At 40.4% G+C, this 17,917-nt stretch overlaps 1 protein-coding gene across 1 annotated transcript in view; it reads right to left on the bottom strand.

Moving 5' to 3' along the window:
• LRRC72 (leucine rich repeat containing 72) overlaps positions 1-17,917 on the bottom strand; it is a 50,621-nt gene that overhangs the window by 26,058 nt on the left and 6,646 nt on the right. The window contains exon 3 of the mRNA XM_010357672.2: positions 13,590-13,659. Within this exon, the coding sequence (XP_010355974.1) occupies positions 13,590-13,659 (70 nt within the window). The remainder of the gene's footprint in view (positions 1-13,589; positions 13,660-17,917) is intronic.

Raw genomic sequence — 17,917 nt, 5'->3', positions numbered from 1 at the left:
AAAGTCAAACAAATATAAACTCCAGGGAATTGAAGGAAGTATAATCAAGGAAAACATGAAGCTGAATACATGGCTTAGCTCTGAATAGCGTATTTTGTCATAACAATATACCAGTGAATATTGATTTAACCAAAATTACAATACAACAGCATCAGGAGAATGGGGAATGGAAAGTATGCATGTGTGTGGTAGAAGTGAGGGCAGGAAAGAGAAAGAATTAAATGCTCATTTCCTTAGTGAAAATTCAATAGCTATTTTCTAGAAAAGAAAAATCAAGAAGTAGCAGCAATACCAGCAAGTGACTTAGAGAAAAGCTGATAAGTAACAAAAGATCACTTAAAATAATTGAAAATTGTTGCAACTGGGAAATGACAAGTGAGGGCAGATGTGCACAACCCTTGCTAACTTAGAGAATTAGCCAGTTCTTTCAACTAATATTATATGTTTATATAGCTATGTTAAGAACAACATGAAGAAAAGTAGTAAGGAGGTTGGGTCTTACTGTTTATTCTGTGACTACTGTGTGCAAGTTTCTTTGATTAGTACTTTACACTTGTCATCTCATTTATTTTTCATGCCAACCCTGGAAGCAGTCTGAAAGAATAAATACCCCATATTGTCTAAGAAGAACATCGTTTTAGAGATATTATGTGATTTGTTGTATATTATTAGCTGGTTAGTGATAGGACCATTGCTATACTCCAGTTCTCAGTTCCACATCGTTTTTTATTTTATTTTTTGAGATAGGGTCTCACTGTGTTGCCCAGGTTGGAGTGAAGTGGTGCGATCACAGCCACTGCAGCCTCACTTTCCCGGACTCAAGCATCCTCCCACCTCAGCCTCCCAAGTAGCTGGGACTACAGGCACACACCACCATGCATGGCTAATTTTAAAACTTTTCATGGAGATGTGGTCTGACTATGTTTCCCAGACTGGTCTTAGACTCCTGGCCTCAAGCAACCCTCTAATCATGGCCTCCCAAAGTACTGGGATTACAAGCATGAGCCACCTCACCTGAAAACATCTGTTAATTTAACAACTATCGTTTCCTGGTACTCTAACAGGAATCATTAGTGCAGATATTAGTACTATTCCTTTTACTTTTATCTTTCTAAACATTAATAAAAGATGTGATACACTTGTACCTTTTTGACTGTGTAGCATCTAAAACTCCTCCCCACAATTTGAGGATTTCTTGTCTAATAAGTCTTGGTGGCAATCAGAAACTACACCCCATTATACAAGATATTTGCTTTTCCAGACTTCTGGCAGGTAGGGCATGGATTCACGATCTTGATGCACCCACTCTGAACTTCTAATCAAGAACGAGTCATACAAAGAAGTGGAGACAGTTGAAAGTTAATTCTGGTGGTGGTAGAGATGGAGAGAAAAAATATTGCTTTCCATAGTAGTGGAAATGGTGGCAGTGGTGACAGTGGATGTGTCCAGTGGCTGGTGCTGGTGACACCAACCGTACAAGCCACTGCTTCTATTGTTAATTGTTTTTCCACAAACAGTGTTTGTGGAAAGTAGTTCTGTGACAAGGTTTTGACCATGGCTCCCTTTGATTTTGAGAACTTTCTGAACTTGATTCTCAAGCTCCATAATAGCTATCCAATATCTTTTCGATAAATTATTTTTCTGCTTAAATCGGCCAAAGCATGCTTCTGTCATGTGAACTTCTGTTACCTTAACTAGTACTCATGCAAAGAAATATTCTTAGCCGTGGTGTCCAATAAACAGAAACTGACATTTTCAAATGAACAAAAAGTAAAATACTAAACAAAATATTATCAACTTGCCCTCCTCAAATTTATAAATGGTGACTAATTACAATCCATTTTGGATTCACTGACAAAATGAAAATGTTGTATTTATGAGAAAATATTAGACTTTTAATTTACTTATTCTTCCACTCAGCAAACATTTGTTGAGCATCTACTATGTGCCAGACTCCGTGCTAAGTTCTGGGGGAAGAGCCATGAAGAAAATAGACAAAAATCTCCGCTTTTATTGTAGTAGGGAAAGATTAAATAAATAATACATACAATGAGTAAATTATATATTATGACCTAAGTTGATAAGTGCTATGTGAAAAAAATGAAACTTGGAGATTGTGTTGTGGGATCTGGCTTCATCAGCCAGAAACCTCTATGGCCAGTGGTGCCTTTGCCTGAGTTTTGCTCTGGCCTGCTGGGCTGCTTCTGCCCAATCAGCCTGGAAGGCTGTGCTCAGCTCCTGCTACCAGCTTGGATCCCATGCCTGTCAAGGGTGAGCCAGGCACAGAGCACTGAGAGGCGTGTGAGCAAGTGTGGGGTCCAGTCGGCTGTAGCAGGACAGGCAGCTCCAGGGGTTGGCATGGGCATCAGCTTCCTGTGAGGCTGTGGTTGCACCAGGTGTGTCATAAGCAGCTTCCACGACTGACACGGGAATGTGGCGTGGTATCCAGAAGTTTGAAGATGCCAGGAACTGCAGAACCCTAAAGAGGGTGTCACAGCCCTGGTTTGGGGAGCTCCTAGGTCTGGGTTTCCCAAAAGGCCTCAACTCTTCTCTCCTTCTCTCTTCTCTCCTCTCTTCTCTCCTTCTCTCTTCTCTCCTTCTCTCTTGTCTCCTTCTTGTCACCCACAATGTGGCAGGCAAGGGGCGTGTTTTCAGCCCTGTTTGTGTTATGGCTCTTTTAGCCCGGCCATTCAGTGAGTCTCAAGTTCTTGTCCTACATCCAGGAAGAATGAGTTACACAGACAACTGGAGGGTATGCAAGACAAAGGGTAGCTTTACTGAGCAATAGACCACCTTACAGAAGACCTGCAGAGGGCATCTCCTGTCCATAGCAAGGGTGCCCTAACAAGTGTCCAGCTCTCAGCAGAGAAGATAGCTCCTCTCTGCAGCTGGTCATCCTGTTGTCTCCTCAAGTCTGACTGAGTTCAGGGCTTTTATGGGCCTTAGAGGGGAGGAAGTGCTTGCTGATTGGTTCATGGGCAGCCACAGGTAGGCTTGGAAAACGTACCATAAGTTTTCACTCTGGTCCATGGGACTGAAAGCCCAGCCCTCAGCCTTTAGGCCCTCTCTAACTTGAAGGTGGGGCTTCACTGGGGACCTGCTACCTTCTGCCCAGGAGCCTGTGTGCCTCCTGCCACTGTTCATGGAGCTCAGGTGGTTCATGTCAAGGGGCACCTGCAGGTCAGTGCCCAGCTGCCCTCAGCTCCTCTTTAGCCTCCCTCCCACACTTCTTGGTGCCCAAAGTCTGGAGGGGGCCGAGGTGGCAGGGAGCTGGCAGACCAGCATTGCTTGAGTGTGTGTACCCCCAGCCAGGTTGTGACAGCTCCCGGGCTAGGGCTCAACTTTGCTCTGTTATCGGAGTGGGTGCTGACAGCAGGGAGAAACCAGACAGCAGGAGGAGGCACTTCTGAGCCTGCAGGTGTAAGAGGGGCCTTCCTGGGTGCAGGGAGATGCCTGGATCCACAGTGGCAGTTTGGGCAGCTGCAGCTATGCCTGGGAGGATGGGGCTCCTGCCTACTCCCAGCTCCCAAGAGCATAGGGGTACCCAGGTTGCAGCCATGGCTTGGGCAGCTGCAGTTGTGGCTGGGGAGCTCCCGCCGTCTCTGTGGAATATGGCACCACCCAAGTCCCAGCTCTGCTTTGGAACCCCTCTCTGCCCCCCACTCCATGCCCAACCACACTGCTCCTCCACCGGTGGGTGACTTGGCCTGGCCCCATTGCGGCAGCTCCCAGGGTGACAGGCTCTGGTGGGGTCCCCCAGGGTTGGGCTCCAGGACCTTTCCACCTCCCCTCCATGTTTTCCTGGCTGTGTCTTCAGCTGGGTAATCACAGGTTCCCAAGATATGGCAAGGAGTGAGGTTAAGGCCACACTGGAGGCTCTGGGCCTGGGAGCGGGTCCTGCCTGGCTGTGCGAGGGTGGAGGCGGTACAATTGGATGGGGGGCACCACTGCTGCTCCCACAGCTGCTTCTGCTGCCACTGTCCACACCTCCCTGGTGCAGCTGGTGTAATGTCAGCAGCTGCTCCAAACGGCCTGCCGCCGCCATCAATTGGAAGTGGTAGAGTGAGGTGGTGTTACATTTTAGTGGGGTTGGACAGAGTAGGCCTTATGGAGGAGGCAATGTTTGAACAGACTGTTGATGACAGGGAGGGAGAGGGCCACTGGAATATCTGTAGGAACAGCACTGGGGACAAGCCAGTGCACAGGTCCCGAGACAGTGTAGTGCCTGGGGTGGCTAAACCAGAATGAGCCAGGGAGAGATGGCAGGTAATAAGGTCAGAGAGAGAACCAGAGGCCCAATGTGTATAGGACCTTGTTGGTTACTGTAAGAAGTTGGCTGAATATAACAGAAAACCATCAGAGGTTTTGAGCAGAGGAGTAACATGTTTTCACTTAGGTTTCCACAGATCACTCTGCTGCTGTATCGAATGATTCTCAGTGGAGGTGGGGGGGAATTTTGCCCCCGAGGGAGCATTTGACAATATCTGGAAATATTTTTGCTTGCCACTCCTGGGGAGCATCTCCTGGCATTAATGGGTAGAGGCCAGGGATGCTGCTAAGCACCCTAAAATGCACAGGACATACTCCACCACCAAGAATTATCCAGGTCATACCGGGCGCGATGGCTCACGCCTGTAATCCCAGCATTTTAGGAGGCCGAGACAGGTGGATCACGAGGTCAGGGGATCAAGACCATCCTGGCTAACACGGTGAAACCCCATCTCTACTAAAAATACAAAAATATTAGCTGGGCGTACTGGCGCGTGCCTGTAGTCCCAGCTACTCAGGAGGCTGAGGCAGGAGAATGCCGTCAACTGGGGAGGCGGAGCGTGCAGTGAGCCGAGATAGCTCCACTGCATTCCAGCCTGGGCGACAGAGCCAGACTCCGTCTCAAAAAAAAAAAAAAAAAAAAAAAAAAAAAAAAAAAAAAAAAAAAAAAAGAATTATTACAATAGTAGCAAGGTTGAAAAACCTTAGGGGCAAAGACGCATACATACACCAGTGATTAAACGACATGATGAAATTCTGAAAAATTCTGTACTTATGTGTTAATTAAAACAGTATGTTATTGTATGTTTAGTACTGAAATTCCAGTATGCGCTAAATTTACATAGAACATGAAACATTAGTTGGGAAGCATTTTAATAATATACCCTGAATTATATAGGAGTAATAAAAGAAACATTTCAACATACTTTTAAAATTTCTAAGTTTATTTTTATGGTGTTCTTATCCAATAAATTAAAGCAATGCATTCATTTCTATCTTAGTTTAAAACATATACAGTACTTAAACAGTCTATACCTTAAAAATATTCAGAAGTAACTATTTTTAACCAATCCAGACTTTCATTCTCATGTTTTCCCCTCTCTTTTCCGACATACTAAAATATTTGCACCTGTTCTTTCCAAAAGTAGGGTTTTTTTTTGTTAAATCATTAAAAACTATAACTAGATATGTATTGTACATATCTTCAAATTTCACAACCATGCAGTGAAGTGTTATTTAGGTTATTTATATTCATTTGCTTTTTAAAGAAGTTTTTAAATATGGAGCAAAATACAATTTTTTCAACAAAGTTGACACCAAGGATATAATTAATATTGCCCTAAGGTAACAGAAACACATAAGAGCCCAAAATATATGGAATGTATGCTAATTCATTTTTTTTTTTTTTAAATAGCTCTTACATCCCAGAGTGGAGTTTGTACTGCTCTAAATAGTTTTTTGGAACAAGGTATTGTATGTATAAATGAATAAACAAATACATATACCCAAACTTAATAAACAAATAAATCCGATTAAAGAGGCCAACAGAAATTCCATGATACAAAGCACGTTGTAAATCTACTGAAAAAGTATGGCCATTCAAATAATTCTTTATCAAATATTTGTAACAGCACATTAAAAATAATTATTTCAATTTTCAAAGTATGATTTGCTAATTTTATAAACCAATATTTCTTCCTAAAATACATACATTTGTGCTATTTGCTGAATTCTCAATATGCGCTTCATGTCTAGGAGCTTGGAAATCATAACAGCATAGAAGATTGAGCCTAAGACATTTCTTAAAACATTTACTCTTTATTTTTATTTTATTTTTTCTTAAGTTCTGGGACACATGTGCAGAACGTGCAGGTTTGTTACATAGGTATACATGTGCCATGGTGGTTTGCTGCACAGATCAACCTGTCATCTAGGTTTTAAGTCCTGCATGCATTAGGTATTTGCCCTAATATTAAAGCATTTATTCTAATCTGACCATTCTCTAGTCAGTTAGTGTGAGTGATGTTACTATAAATATTTCAATTATTCTTTACATAATGATGTTTGTAGACAATGACTTTGCCAGAAGCGTCTTTTTATGTAAACTTCATTTATAAAATTTGTTAACTATTGGTTTTTGCTGCACAGCAGAAACCCAGATTCCATTTTGAATAGTTGTTTGGTGAGGCATTAGACAGGTTCTTCATCGAGACGAAATGAAATATACCAAGCTACTGTTGTACTTCCAGAAATAGAAGGCTATTAACATTGTGGCATCAATATTATGAATGCATAGTCATTATTGGACAGCCATAAAAGAAAATTTTTGAAGTGATGAGCAAAGACAGAAGGTGATTATATGTATGTGCCATATAAATTGTTGTGTAAAATATAGATCACTTAGGTCATTTTTCTGAGCCAAACTCAACCTTTCATAAGAGACTGGAAAGAAGGAATTCATGGACCTGAAATTCTCTGGGTCAGACTTGTTAGAGAATGAAACGAGGAAAGGAGACTTTAGACCTAAGAGCAGCTGCCTCCCACTAATTATGTCAGCAGGTGTTAGGAAAACGTGATCTCAATAAGGAGGAGATGCAGCACTAATGAATATCTACGCAATATGAAGCTAAACAAGCCCTCAGAGCATAATGAAAGAAGTAGAGTTGCCAAAGCAAACCTAGGAAAGTTAGGACGTTGGAGGTCCTTAGAAATAAACTTGTGCATTTTCATCAGCTAGTTCACGTTTGGACCAGAAGCTCAAGTTTTATCACCCACTAGATAATGATGTGCAGAAATACGCACCCTTCCAGCATAATAGGCTTCAAATTTACCAAATTACAGTCATTGTCTTCAAAGACAACTGTGTTGTCTCATTCCAGGCAGCTAGGAAATACAGTGTATTTGCTAGGAGCAGAGCCACTCCCTTTACCCCTCCTAATTTTATCACTAGAGCAGGGATCATCACATTTATTGTTAAATTCTGTAGCAGCCTAATACAAGTACAGAATAAGCTGCATCCAAGTAGGATGCTTTGGGTTCCAAGTAACTTTTAAGCCCAAATCAAATTGGCAAATAAAGAAAGTTCATTAATTGTCTCACATATCACCAAGCGCAGAAGTTGTGATAGCCTTAGTCTTGGCATCTCCATGAATCTCCGGGCTCTGCCTTTCTCTAAGTATTGGATTCATCAAGTTCACAGGATAGTTAGTTCCTGCCTTCATATCCAGGTAAGAAAACATCCAGAAGCAAAAGTACTCTTCAAAAGTACTCCCTTTTAGGAATAAGAAAGCCTCTCCCAGGAACCTCTCAGCAAATGTGCCCTTGTCTCTATTACTGTTGAGTTAGATGCCTGTTCATTGACTAGTCACTCACCAGAAGAGTGGGATTATTCTGGTTGGCTTAGTTCAGGATCCACCCATGGACCTGGGTGGGGCCACCTACTTGAGTAGAATGCAAGAGGAGTATGTACCAAAACTCAAACCCAAATTCTGTTGGACAGGAAGAAGGAACGAATGGACATGAGTGGACAACAAATAATGACCTCATATACTTCAATAAATATTGTGGATTGAATAAGGGAATAAACAAAAAAATGCATTCCCTTTGTTTAACTCCTTTTACCTTATTTTTTCCTGAATAGAGGGTAGCTAAAATATTCACTAATGTAAGAATAATGCTGGTCAGGAAATCAGATCATTCTTAACAATGTGTTATAACTCTAAATATATTCATATCTCAGGGTTAATGTTTTTCACAAATCTCTGTATCATTTCCACAGTGGCACAGTTTCCTCTTAGTGGTCAATCTAGTATAATCTAGATTTTAAAGAAAACTCATAATTAAAACTTTATGTATGAACTTTGATGAAATATTATAATAGTTAATATGCCTGTTAGAGTTTGGGATCTGAATAAGACTTTAATTTTTGATGGGATATGAATACTTAGGTAGCTTAGCACCCAGTCAATTATTGATCAACAAGAAAACTCACATTAGCTCATTTACTTATCCCACCACCACTCAAAAGCTGTTTTGGGTATGAAATCCTTTCAGTACTACATGGACTAAACAAGTCTCTTTTATAAAGAACAAATTAAGTGACAGTGATTTTAGAAATGTGAAAGGAAAATAAATCTCAGGATTCCAATAGCACTAAACCAAAGGGAAAAATCAAACTAGGAATTACTTAGGTCAAACCTCCCTCCCATTCTATTCCTAAAAAAGATAGCTACTAAGATTTCAAAAAAAGCTACATAGCTCTCTCACAATTTGTCCACAAGGAAATTCTTTGGGGACAAAGGACACAGAACTCAAAGTCCTTCCTCGGCTCACTGAGATAGATGCATATCTGATTGCTTCCTTTGGAAAGGCTTATCAGGAACTCAAAAGAATGCAGCCATTTGTCTTTTATCTACCCATGACCTGGAAGCCCTCTTCAGGTCACAGGTGGAAAATTGATTGATGTCTACTCTCCCTAAAATGCATAAAACCAAGCTGTGCCTGGACCACCTTGGGCCCATGTTGTCAGGACCACCTGAGGCTTTGTCATGGGCACGTGTCCTTAACCTTGGCAAAATAAACTTTCTAAATTGATTGAGACCTGTCTCAGATACTTGGGGTTCACAGAAATAATATAGTTGGTTGCATATAAACAATCCAGCACAAGAAAAAAATTCAGCCTTTTGTTGTATTCCTTTCCTGCCCCACCCCTTCAAAAACAAAAGAAAGTAAAACAGTTGATGGCGCATGCGATCCCTTTCTAAGCGCAGATGCATCTGCAAGTCCATTTTGTGAATATTCAATGAGTAGTTGGAAGTCAGATGATACCCATTCCCAGAAATATTCCAAAAAAATTATAAAATCCCTAGTTATACCTCTCCCTTCTAGACATTTGTACATGTTCTTTCCCTCCAAACTGGACACCATTGAACACCACAGGAACACACACTAAAAACAAAGATTAGTCACTTTTGCCATGCCTGATGATTTTCATCTTTTTCTGACGGAAGTCGCACATTGTGACTGAGGATAAGTTTTGGCTGTGTGTGTGTGTGTGTGTGTGTGTGTGTGTGTGTGTGTGTGTTTGAGACGGAGTCTCACTCTGTCACCCAGTCTGGAAGGCAGTGGCACAATCTCGGCTCACTGCAACCTCTGCCTCCCGAGTTCAAGCAATTTTCTTCTTCAGCCTCGCAAGCAGCTGGGATTAGAGGTGCCTGCCACCATGTCCAGCTAATTTTTGTATTTTAGTAGAGACGGGGTTTCACTATGTTGGCCAGGCTGGTCTTGAACTCCTGACCTCGTGATCCACCCACCTCATCCTCCTAAAGTGCTGGGATTACAGGCATTAGCCACCACGCCTGGCCAGCAGTATGTTTTTTAAAAACGTTTTTGAATTTTTATGCCCTAAAGTAGTGTGTGCACTTTCCAGCTGTTAGCTGCCTGGGTCTTGAAGATATTTGTGTTTGTTCTCCTAGAAATTATTTCAAGCTTATGAGATTTATGCTTATAGTTAATACCAAATCACTTTCATTTTCCATTTTCCACTTAGTTGGTGTTTTAAAAGACTAAGAATGAAATAAAATATTGAAATATTTTTATAAACATGGCTGTTTATATCAGTGCTGAGATCTCGACGTACTACTTGACAGGCAGATGACTACTAAACACTCAAATTATTTCTTTTGTCAGCTAGTGTTTGAAAGTCTACATTCAAAATGCTAAGATTGGGTTATCAATATACTGTATAATGAACAAATACAAGCTGTCGGAAGATGAATTTTTGAAAGTTGCAAACAACCTAGTCACCAGCTTACTGTAATGATTGTCTGGGTTTGAATTTTAGTTCAGTCTTGCTCTTTTGCTTGGAAAAAGTTTTGAGTCCAGCACTCAGGCTCTCACTGTGAGGGAGGAGTGGGAGAGCACTGCCTCCTTAACCCTGGCCTTTAAGAGAAGCTTCAACAGCCACACTTGGTGATCTTGAGACATGCTCCCTCATTTGGAGGCATGATGGCCTGGTGCCTGACACTTCCTGAGGAAGTTAAATCAGCTTGGATAGTGTATTAGTCCATTTTCACACTGCTATAAAGAACTACCCAAGACTGGGTCATTTATAAAGAAAAGAGGTTTAATTGACTCACAGTTCCACATGGCTGGGAAGGCCTCAAGAAACTTATAGTCATGGTATAAGGCAAAGCAAGGCACCTCTTACATGGTGGTAGGAGAGAAAGAGCATGAAGGAGGAAGTGCCGCTTTAAAAACCATCAGATCTCATGAGAATTCATTCACTATCATGAGAACAGTATGAGGGAAACTGCCCCCATGATCTAATCACCTCCCACCAGGTCCCTCCCCTGACACATGGGGATTACAATTTGAGATGAGACTCAGGTGGAGACACAGAGCAAAACCATATCATTTTGCCTCTGTCTCCTCCCAAATCTCATGTCTTTCTCACATTTCAAAACATAATCATGCCTTCCCAACAGTCCCCCAAAGTCTTAACTCATTCCAGCATTCACCCAAAAGTCCAAGTCCAAAGTCTCATCTGAGACAAGGCTAATCCCTTCCACCTATGAACCTGTAAAATGAAAAGCAATTTACCTATTTCCAAGATACAATGGAGGTACAGGCATTGGGTAAATGTTCTCATTCCAAATGAGAGAATTTGTTGAAAACAAAGGGGCCACAGGCCTCATGCAATTCTGAAACCAGGTGGGGCAGTCAGTCATTAAATCTTAAAACTCCAATATCTCTTTTGACTCCATGTCTCATACCCAGGGCATGCTCATGCAAAGGGTGTGCTCCTATGGCCTTGGGCAGCTCTGCCCCTGTGGTCTTTCAGGGTACAATCCCAGAGATGCTTTCATGACCTGGCATTGAGTGCCTGTGGCTTTTCCAGGCACATGGTGCAAGCTGTTGGTGAAGCTACCATTCTGGGGTCTGGAGGAAAATGGCTGTCTTCTCACAACTCCACTAGGCAGTGCCCCAGTGGGGACTTTGTGTGGGGGCTCCAACCTCACATTTCCCCTCTGCATTGCCCTAGTGGAGGTTCTCCGTGAGATCTCCACCCCTGCAGCAGACTTCTGCCTAGACATTCAGGCATTTCCATATATCCTCTGAAATCTAGGTGGTTTCCAAAGCTCAACTCTTGTCTTCTGTGCACCTGCAGGCCCAACACCATGTGGAAGTTGCCAAGACTTGGGGCTTGCACCCTCTGAAGCAACGGCTCAATCTGTACCTTGGCACCTTTTAGCAGCTGGAGCTGGAGTGGCTGGGAAGTAGGGCATCAAGTCCTGGGGCTGCACAGAGCGGCAGGGCCCTGGGCCTGTGATGCCCTGAAGATCTCTGACATGCCCCAGAGACATTTTCCCCATTGTCTTGGCTATTAACGTTTGACTCCTTGTTACTTATACAAATTTCTGTGACTGGCTTGAATTTCTCCCCAGAAAATGGGTTTTTCTTTCTTACCTAACAGTCAGGCTGCAAATTTTCTAAGCTTTTATTTTCTGCTTCCCTTTTCAATAAAAGTTTCAGTTTCAGATAATCTCTTTGTGAATGCATATAACTGAATGCTTTCAGAATCAGCCAGGTTAAGTCTTGAACACTTTGCTGCTTAGAAATGTCTTCCGCCAGATACTCTAAATCATTTCTCTCAAGTTCAAAGTTCCACAGGTCTCTAGGGCAGGGGCACAATGCCACCAGTCTCTTTGCTAAAGCATAGCATGAGTGACCTTTACTCCAGTTTCCAATAAGTTCCTCATCTCCATCTGAGATCACCTCAGCCTGGACGTCACTGTCCATATCACTATCAGTATTGTGGTGAAAACCATTCAACAACTCTTTAGGAAATTCCAAACTTTCCCATGTCTTCCTGTCTTCTTCTGAGCCCTTCCAAACTGCTCCACCAACGTCTGCCTACTACTCAGTTCCAAAGTTGTTTCCACATATTCAGGTTATCTTTACAGCAGTACCCGACTCTGCCAGTGCTAATTCTCTGCATTTGTCCATTTTCACACTGCTATAAAGAGCTACCTGAGACTGGGTAATTTATATAGAAGACATATTTAATTGACTCACCATTCCACATGGCTGGGAAGGCCTCAGGAAACTTACAATCATGACAGAAAGTGAAGGGGAAGCAAGGCACATCTTACATGGTAGCAGATGAGAAAGGGAGCAATGGAGGAAGTGCCACTTTAAAAACCATCAGCTATTGTGAGAACTCACTCACTATCATGAGAACAGCATGGAGGGAACCATCCCCATGATCCATCACCTCCAATCATATCCCTCCTTCAACATGTGGAGATTACAATTTGAGATGAGATTTGGGTGGAAACACAGAGCCAAACCACATCTGGTAGCAACTGGGAGGTACCAACCCTCTTGGCTTCTGATTGCAGGACAAAGATATGTGAGTCTGAGGACTAGGTATGCTGTCCTGGGGCATTGTATAAGGGATTCTGCACATGAGGGTGATTTGCCAAGGCCAAAAGACCCTCAGTTGTAAGTAGCCCTGGGATAAAGGTGAGGTGAGCCAGGAGTGGCCAGTGAAGAGGAGTCAGTGTTGGAGAAGCCTAGCAGAGGAACTTCTGAATAAGCCATAAAGGGAACGATCAACTTTGAACATCTGTTAGTACTACAGGGTACAAAGCAGAGAACTTTGCTTCTCCCTTGCCTTTTTCCTACCAGTACACCACCCCATTCCATACCAAACCTGGAGAAGGCTAAAGTGGAGATAAGAAGGAAGGAAAACAGCCAACCATGGCTTTCTAGTTAATAAAGAAGGTAGGTGGCCATCTGCAGTCAGCCATAGCTGGATATAGATGGGGGCTTATCTCATTTGTGATTGAAGATTGACAGTTGGCTATTATATTCTCATTTATGAACTGGGACTATGACTATGACTCAATGGGCTGTAAGATTTTGTATTACCTAAGAGAGATGAAAAAGGTTATGGGGCTGCCTGGGTTTTCTTTCAGGGGCCTAAGTAGGAATAGCTTCCACTAAGTGGATTTGATAGGACATGGGAGACAAAAGTAAAATTGCAATTTGATAGCACCTCACAGATTGTCCTTATTCAATGTATCTCGTGTGTGTATATGTGTATGTATACCAGATAAATATATATACACACATACATATATATACACACACACCAGACATATATGTACCAGATATATGTGTTTTATATTGGTTTCTTAGCTGAATTTAAATTTTAAGCAAAAAATATTAATACTTTTAAAGATTAGCTCTATTAGGAACATAAAATTAAGATAGTAGTTTAATTTTAGTAATTGAAAGATAAAATACAACACTACCTTGTTATGATGAAGCCATAAGTATTTTAATTTTTTAAACCTAGAAAGATCAATGACCTCTGTCAGTTCCCTGGAAAGAAAAAAAATGTGAACATTAGCAACAATCAGTTCACACGTAGGTAAGACTGGGCATGTAGTTAGTATGGCTTCGTAGTAACTAGAAGGGTCTCTCTCTCTTTGTCGTTTCAAAATTGTTGGCACACTCACCTGCTTATTTTATAAATTCCATCATTATAACTTCATTCATTTGGATTAAGATTTTGTCAGCTAGTTAAAGCAAATACTTGAAGGGGAGCACTTTACCACATTAGCAAAAATTAACACCTCCTTATGACTGAATTTATTGGAACTTTAATTCAAAACAAGTTTTACTGGGGAGAGGACAAAGGAAAAAAGTGAAGCTAATACTGGACTTTCAAGTAAATGTGGGAAACGTAGCTGGGTCCTGTTTCAATATCATCTGTGGATTATTACTGTGGGGCAATAACCTTGAAGTATTTGGCCAGACTGGACTCTGATGGAAACTGCAGGACACCAAGAGACAGACACTGTGTGAAATATGAATTTAATCTAATATGCCATTCATGTTCAAAGTTTCCCTGTTGTTCCTACATTTCTTTTGGTTTTTTTAAATCCTGTATCCCATTAACATTCATGCATTGCATTTGGGGTGATGTAATCTTTGAGTCTTTTTCAAGGTAATCATCTGCTTTCCTTAATTCTCCCTTTATTTATTAATTATAGGATTAAAATATTACCCACTTTTCTTGAATGGTATGAGATTCCACCTATTCAAGTGGTCTTGGTTCTTGTTCCTAAGGCAGCTCACTTATCAAAGGGGCTGATGTGGGTTTGGGAGAGGGCACTGTCTGAGATAGTTGGTCATTTGATTGATGTGGCCTGGAGTAGTTGGATCTCTTATTTCTCAGGGCAGAAATTGTGGAACCCAAGTATGTATACATATACATATCTGTTTATTTATCAAATGCTTATAGATCACATATCATTATCTGTTTATTTATCAAATTCTTATAGATCATGTATTGTGTGCCAGATACTTTTCAAAGCATAAAAATATCAATATTTACTATTATTACAGATATTAATTCATTTATGGTAAAATTTTATCACAATTATTTTTAACCTTGGGATGCTGAAGGAATGATATTTTTCTAATTTTTATAAAAACATACATTTTTTGAAAGCATGCAAACATTTCTAAACAAAATAAACCTTTTTTCACTAACTTTTTATATTGAAAAATGTCAAACCTGAGAAAAGATGAATGAATAGTACAATGACCACTTGTATACCCATCAGAATTTTTAACATATTGTCACACGCTTATCCTATCTATCTAATTTATTGTTTATTGGTTGATAATTTTCTTGGTGAATCATTTGAAAATAAAGTTGCAGGCTTATTGCAGGTGTCTCAGCTTAAGGAGTTCATCTTGTGTATCTCCTATATCAGGGCATTGTCCTGCATAACCAAGATACCATCCTCACACCTAAGAAGATGAAATGGAATTCAGTAATTTAATCTAATATGCCTTTCATGTTCAAAGTTTCCCTGTTGTTCCTACATTTCTTTTGTTTTTTTTTTAAATCCTGTATCCCGTTAACAGTCATGCATTGCATTTGGGGTGGTGTAATTGTTGAGTCTTTTTAAAGGTAATCATCTTCTTTCCTTTTTCTCCCTTAACATTAGCTTTTTGGGCTGGGCATGGTGGCTCATACCTGTAATCCCAGCACTTTGGGAGGCTGAGGTGGATGGATCACCTAAGGTCAGGAGTTTGAGACCAGTCTGGCCAACATGGTGCAACCCCGTCTCTACTAAAACTACAAAAATTAGCCAGGTGTGGTAGCACATGCTTGTAATCCCAGTTACTTGGGAGACTGAGGCAGGAGAACCACTTGAACCCAGGAGACGGAGGTTGCAGTGAGCCGAGATCGTGCCGTGGCACTCCAGCCTGGGTGACAAGAACAAAACTCTATCTCAAACAAACAAACAAGCCATAAAACATTAGCTTTTTGGGGAGTCCAGGATAACTGTCTGGTAGAATGTCTTACATTATTGATTTTTGGATTGTTTCCTAATGATCAAATGCAAGGAAGATCATGTCTACTTCTCAATTACGTGGGTGGTAATTACTGAATCACATAAGGATCCAAATGATGTCAGTCTGCCCCAGTCTTGATGAAGCTAAATTCAGTCATTTGGTTAAGAGGGTATCTGCCAGTTCTCGCCACTATAAAAGTACAAATTTTATAATTGGAAAGTCATACATGAGGCGAATATCTGAGATCATGTGTATATCTTGCTCCCTGACAACTCTTTACTCAATCGCTTTAGCTTCAGTTGATGATCCTTATCTGAGCCAATAGATTTAGGATTATAAAATGATTTTCCTAATGTTCTTATGCTTTTTACATTTTTAGCTGCTATTCTTATGTAATGAACATCTGTTCCCTCCTCTTCTATTTCATTCATTCTCCTCCCCATCTTCCCTGAATTTTCAAGTTTTTTTTCTTAATCCTTTATCACTTAAAACAATGATCAAATTCTCCCTTATAAAAGACATTTCAAGCAGAATCGTGTGTCTCTTTGATATGTACCATTAGTTTTTGAGCACTTCCCTGGCACAACAAAATGTTTCAGACTCTTCCAAAACAACTTTTGTTTTTTTCTTTTTTAGAAAGGGTTTGGTTCTGTTGCCCAGGCTGGAGTACAGTGGCTCCATCTCGGCTCACCGCAACTTCCACCTCCTAGGTTCATAAGATCCTCCTACCTCAGCCTCCTGAGTAGCTGGGACCACAGGTGTACACCACCATGCCTAGCTAATTTTTTGTAGAGACAGGATTTTACATGTTGCCCAGGCTGGTCTCAAACTCCTGGGCTCATGTGATCCACCTGTCTCAGCCTCTCAAAGTGTTGGGATTACAGGTGTAAGCCACCGCGTCTGGCCTCAAAGCAACTTTTAGTAGGAAATTTGTACAAATAATAATACATTCTCCCCTCTCACTGTAGATATGTAGCTTATTTCAGGGAAAGAGTACTTGGACCTTGGGGCACCGTAACTATTGCATTGGGTGATAGTGAGAGTATGTTAACTTCATCTGTTCCTACGATAAATAATAAAGAAATCATTACATGGCTACATTAGAGTATCTCATGCCCCACTCAGAGGATTTCCCATAAAAGTTATTTTATTTTATTTTATTTTATTTCATTTTATTTTATTTTTTGAGACTGAGTCTTGCTCTGTCTCCCAGGCTGGAGTGCAGTGGTGTGAAAGTTGTTTTAATACACTAAAACTTTAAAGTATTAACTGTGTCAAGTTACTGTCATTAATTTTTTTGTAGCAGTAATATCAATGTTGAATTTTCATTGATTAGGTAATACAATAAATTCATTTTTCATTTTTAAAATTTAATTTAAAAAAATTTTTATAAGCCCATATCTAATATCATATAAATTCACTTTTTAAGGGTACTCTAACTATTTCATGTCAGAAGGGTTTATTCTGCACATAAACCTGTCTGAAATCAGTAACAAGCTGTTACATTATAAGGTGAGGCCAGTCGAAGGATAAGTGAGAGGTAATTCTACTAATGATGGCTATAACTCATGCTGACAATACTTGTCAACATCCTGTTACAATGTATGTTCTCCATGATCACTCAAGAACAAGTCAATAAGATGCTTTCATTTCCCAGAGTCAACAGAAACTTAGGCAAATAAATAACTCAGTATACCAGTGTATTGGCATCTGGACTGGGAAATAGTTGTTGTCCACAGCTGGATGAAATGGTAACTTAGTATCCTCAAAATGTAAAAGGTGTTGTCCTTCCCATAAGGAGACCATTAATTACCTACTGTCAGGTGATCAATATCTCAAATTTTCTAGTATTTTAAAGTTACTCTTACTATCTACTTACTATAGTGATCAATAGTATACAATTGTTAAAATCATGAAAGATGCAATCTTTTGACCACATGAAGTATTTATTGTTATTTTAAAACCAACTGACCTATATCGAGTGGCTCAAAGCATGACCTTAAATGTGTCAGAATGCTTCACCATACGTGTTCCATACTAAATATATTTTTAAATATTTCAAACTTGTCATCAATGTATTCCTTTACTACCAAGAGATTCAGAGCCCTTACAAAGATAAACACTTTTCTCTGTACTGATAAACATAAATATTTATTTATAATAAAATATGTATAATAATAAAGGATTTCCCCAAATTGCTAGAAATAAAAGTGATTAAATTTGTTGATAAACTAAAGCATTTTATTTACTGGAAGCCTATTTAAAA

The sequence above is a fragment of the Rhinopithecus roxellana genome, chromosome 6 (genome assembly GCF_007565055.1).
Source record: "Rhinopithecus roxellana isolate Shanxi Qingling chromosome 6, ASM756505v1, whole genome shotgun sequence".
NCBI classification, from domain to species: Eukaryota; Metazoa; Chordata; class Mammalia; order Primates; family Cercopithecidae; genus Rhinopithecus; species Rhinopithecus roxellana.
Note: the sequence above shows the minus strand (reverse complement) of the source record. Positions and strands in the feature narration are given on the sequence as shown.